The sequence below is a fragment of the Chanodichthys erythropterus genome, chromosome 4, assembly GCF_024489055.1.
Source record: "Chanodichthys erythropterus isolate Z2021 chromosome 4, ASM2448905v1, whole genome shotgun sequence".
Classification (NCBI taxonomy): domain Eukaryota; kingdom Metazoa; phylum Chordata; class Actinopteri; order Cypriniformes; family Xenocyprididae; genus Chanodichthys; species Chanodichthys erythropterus.
In genome coordinates, this window is record NC_090224.1 from 30,051,908 (window position 1) to 30,055,613 (window position 3,706).

Sequence of the window (3,706 nt, forward strand, 5' to 3'; positions counted from 1 at the left end):
TTGAAAAAGGTTTTTAGCATTTTTGAAATGTAGAGTTTGAGTTTATTTAACAAAATATGATTTTGGGCAGAAAATTAACTATTTGGCTAATCGTGTGATGTAGGTGTGTTGCTGTGTTAAGAGTTTAGAAAAAAGTACTTTAAGTATTGGTAAACACTTGTTAGCATTTGGAAAAAAAACAAAACAAAACAAAAAACAACAACTGTAATTAGGCTGCTTTTGTAGACAAAATTACTGTAAAATTTTTACCTCCAATATGACAACTGGACATAACTTCTCTACTTGGTGAGGTCATGTGACATTGCAGTATACTACTGTCTGAAATATTTGTTTAGTAACCATGTAGTTTAGTATAGTTTTTTTTAAAGACATAGCACTTAATAATTATTAATGGTGGCAACTCATTTTTTGTGAAAGGTAAGACAGTAAAAGAGACAAAACAATTCAAATTTTGTTCACATTTATTTTGCTTATTGTGCTCACAAAAAAAAAAAAAAAAAAAAAAATTAAGAACACCTTCAGCAGAGAGGTTTAATTGCAATTTTGTAGGCAAAGTTACATTCAATCTCTAAGTCAAACGTGCAGGCTTCTCCAATATTTACAAAAGAAAAAGAAAAGATGCTACACAAACATTGCATCTGATAAGTTCCTTAATTTTGTTGTAATCGAAACAAACCACAGTATAAACAGGAACCAGAACACGTGTCACAGCTTGGTTTGACTTCAAAAATGCTCCAATGGTCTGAGGACTTGCTGATAAAAGAGCTGCATGTGCTTTTTGAGATCACGATATCATTTGTACAATAATCACAGTTGAAACACCCCTTCTATACATACTTACACTTTAATAAGCTCAGAGATACACCATAAAGCATATGCAAATCATTTTCCTACTGAAATCACAGACCACTAAAAGTGTTTAAAAGTTCCCAGGATCTTTAAAATATGTGGTTATAAACTTGGCATTATTGATTATATTGGCTTGAATTTAGAATAAAAAAAAAAAAAAAAAATCACTCTAGTGTTGTAAACTGTAGTGGATGAATTGTTGGTCATTCTGTTTTTGGGCTACTCCTTACATCTGTGGTATAAACCTGAGCCACCAAGGTGACACACTTAAAAAAATAAAATAAAAAAAATAACTCCCATTCCCAATCCCTGCACCCCATTTTGTTCCCGGAACCAGCTGTCTTTAATTCACAGTCATGTCCATATATTTTAAACAAGTTTACATTGTTTTGTTTGTATAAAAAAAAAAAGTTAATACTGATGCCAAAAATAGATAAATACAAATTTTTCTGTATTATTCAATTTAGCCATCCATTTCACAGCTCTAGGAATAACCACAATGGTGGAGTGAGATTTGTGGAGGGGGAGATATAAAAAAACTAAAGACTAAAAAAAATCTTTAAAATATTCCTTGTTGCAGACAAAGTTCTCCAAAGTCTCATACCCTGGCGCTACTCCATTTTACAACAGGGAAATATTCCTTGATTATCTGTTCTTTTTTCCTCGCTCTCTCACTCTCTTGATGTGTGAAGTGCAGATTACTCTGTGGCAGATTCTGCATGGACCTCTGGACTGGATTCTGCTTCTTGTACAGTGGGAGCAGATTCTTCTGCCACAGGTGCTTCACTCTGAGAGGCCGCGGGCTCTGCCACTGCTGCTGACTCCACTGGTTTCTCCTCCTCTTTGGCCTCTTCATTGGCAGGACTGGCAGCCTTGGGCTCCTCTACCGGTTTCTCCTCTGGTTTGGTTTCTACAGCTGGCGCTGCCTCCTCTGCTGGTTTGGCGTTCTCTTCTAACACACCTCCTTCAACAGCTGCAGCTCCCTCAGTTTTGGCTTCCTCACTACCTGCCGCCACTGCCTCCTCACCGCCATCTCCTGTCTCCTTCTTGGTTTTCTTAAAAGAGAAGCCACTTAACTTGAAGGACTTCTTGAAAGAGAAGCGCTTCTTCTTCTTCTTGGGCGTCTCGTTGCTTGTGGAGGGAGTTGCACTATCATCAGCTTTTGCAGCCTCCTCTTCAGTGGGTGCACTCACTTCTGTGTTTGCCTCTCCCTCCGCAGCCTCCTTTTCAGCAGGAGCTACCTCAGCCTTCTCTCCCTCCTCAGCTGCCGCGCTGCCATTAGCCTGAACCTCTTCTTTCTCCTCAGCAGCCGCTGGAGAGGCATCTCCATTCACCTTTACATGGCCATTTTCCTGAAGCAAAACACAGACCATCATTACACAACCAGCCTTAAGCCTTGCACTCTTTTAACAAGCACTACCACAATAAGACACAGTGGAGAGGCTGCATACACAAAACAATTCGCTATGCACACCGCTAAAAATAACTGCTTCGATTTTGTCCACAATATATGTTAAAGAAAAGAAAATTTGGCGTAAACACTTTTGTTCACACACGAAGCCTCCATGTGTCATAGGTAGGGAGTTGAGGCGCATTACACTGCCACAACCTCCAGAGGGCAGCGTTACACCATTAACCTTTCGAAAGAACTGACGCGCCAAATAAGCAAACAAACCCGTACAAAACACAGATTGTATGAATGGCCATCAAGGCACAGTATAACGTATTTAAATTATTATAGCAGTTTTAGTTGATCTGTTGTGGTTTCCCCAATGGACTAATTCCACTGATATACACTGAAGCGTCTATCGAGCGTCTGTGAATAAAGGCGTGGCGAGCCATTGTTACTCTTAACAATCAACCCCCCACACTTCCCCCTCATTTTCAAGACGGACCGAAACAAAACATACTAAAACAGTAAATTAAATGATTTAACACTATTCCCTAGTTTTCCCGGATAAAACCAGCATCAACTCTTTCAATTCTCCATAAAGAACGTTCTTCAATTCGAAACAGAGGTTTCTCAAGAACAAATAACGCCAAATCGGATTTTGAAAAACATTTAAGCAACATTAAAGCATTTTACGATCATACATATATCCAATACATGAGAACTGACAAAGCCTCTAAGTTATAAACATTGAATAATTTGTGTGTTTGTTGGTTGCGGGTCTCCAGAAGAACTCCGCGTCAGTATTCGTACAATGAACACCATAAATAAATCAGTTCTCCTATTATATGACCGTTATTACCTGCCCGTTGGCTTTAGAGGGTGAAGCTGCAGCATCTCCGGGTTTTTCTGACGCTGTTTCTTCTTTTCCAGCAGTCTTAGAGAATTGCGCTCCCATGCTTTTACTCCAACAAAGAGCTCAACAGATCCCCAATACAGAACAAAGAGCAACAAGCCTCTTCCTTAGAATACAACACCTGGCCAAAGAGCGCGCTAAAAGTGAACGTAGCAAGCAAATCCAGTCACAGAGAAGAAAACTGTAGAAAAAAACCTTGGAAAGTGCAAGTATTTATTTAAATCATAGATTTATGCCTGTAACACTCTAGACTGCACAGAAAATGGAGAAATTTCCCTGGTTACTAATAAGATGCGGAGTCCAACGCCCAACTGCACCGATGAATGGGCATTCCACGCGATGACGTCACTCAAAGTCGTCGTCGCCCAATCAGAATAGATTCTCAGTGAGAGGGCGCAACTTAAATCTTAACTAGCCAATCATCGCCGACCGTCTGAACGTGGGCGCGTCTTAAAAGTCTGGAGCGAACAATAGAAATGGACACTGCTTTAAGAGAATCCATACATTTGTTTTTCCAAAACGCTTGTCCTATGTATACTGGATGTTCAGCA

The 3,706-nt window shown here is 39.6% G+C and overlaps 1 protein-coding gene across 1 annotated transcript; it reads right to left on the reverse strand.

The window, feature by feature from the left end:
- Positions 1 to 554: 554 nt before the first annotated feature.
- marcksa (myristoylated alanine-rich protein kinase C substrate a) lies at positions 555 to 3,392 on the reverse strand. Its single transcript, XM_067383409.1, has 2 exons — positions 3,102 to 3,392; positions 555 to 2,201 (listed from the first exon to the last, which is right to left on the reverse strand). Exons 1-2 carry the CDS (start codon positions 3,195 to 3,197, stop codon positions 1,548 to 1,550), a joined length of 750 nt encoding a protein of 249 aa, XP_067239510.1. The 5' UTR covers positions 3,198 to 3,392; the 3' UTR covers positions 555 to 1,547.
- Between the last annotated feature and the right edge of the window lie 314 nt (positions 3,393 to 3,706).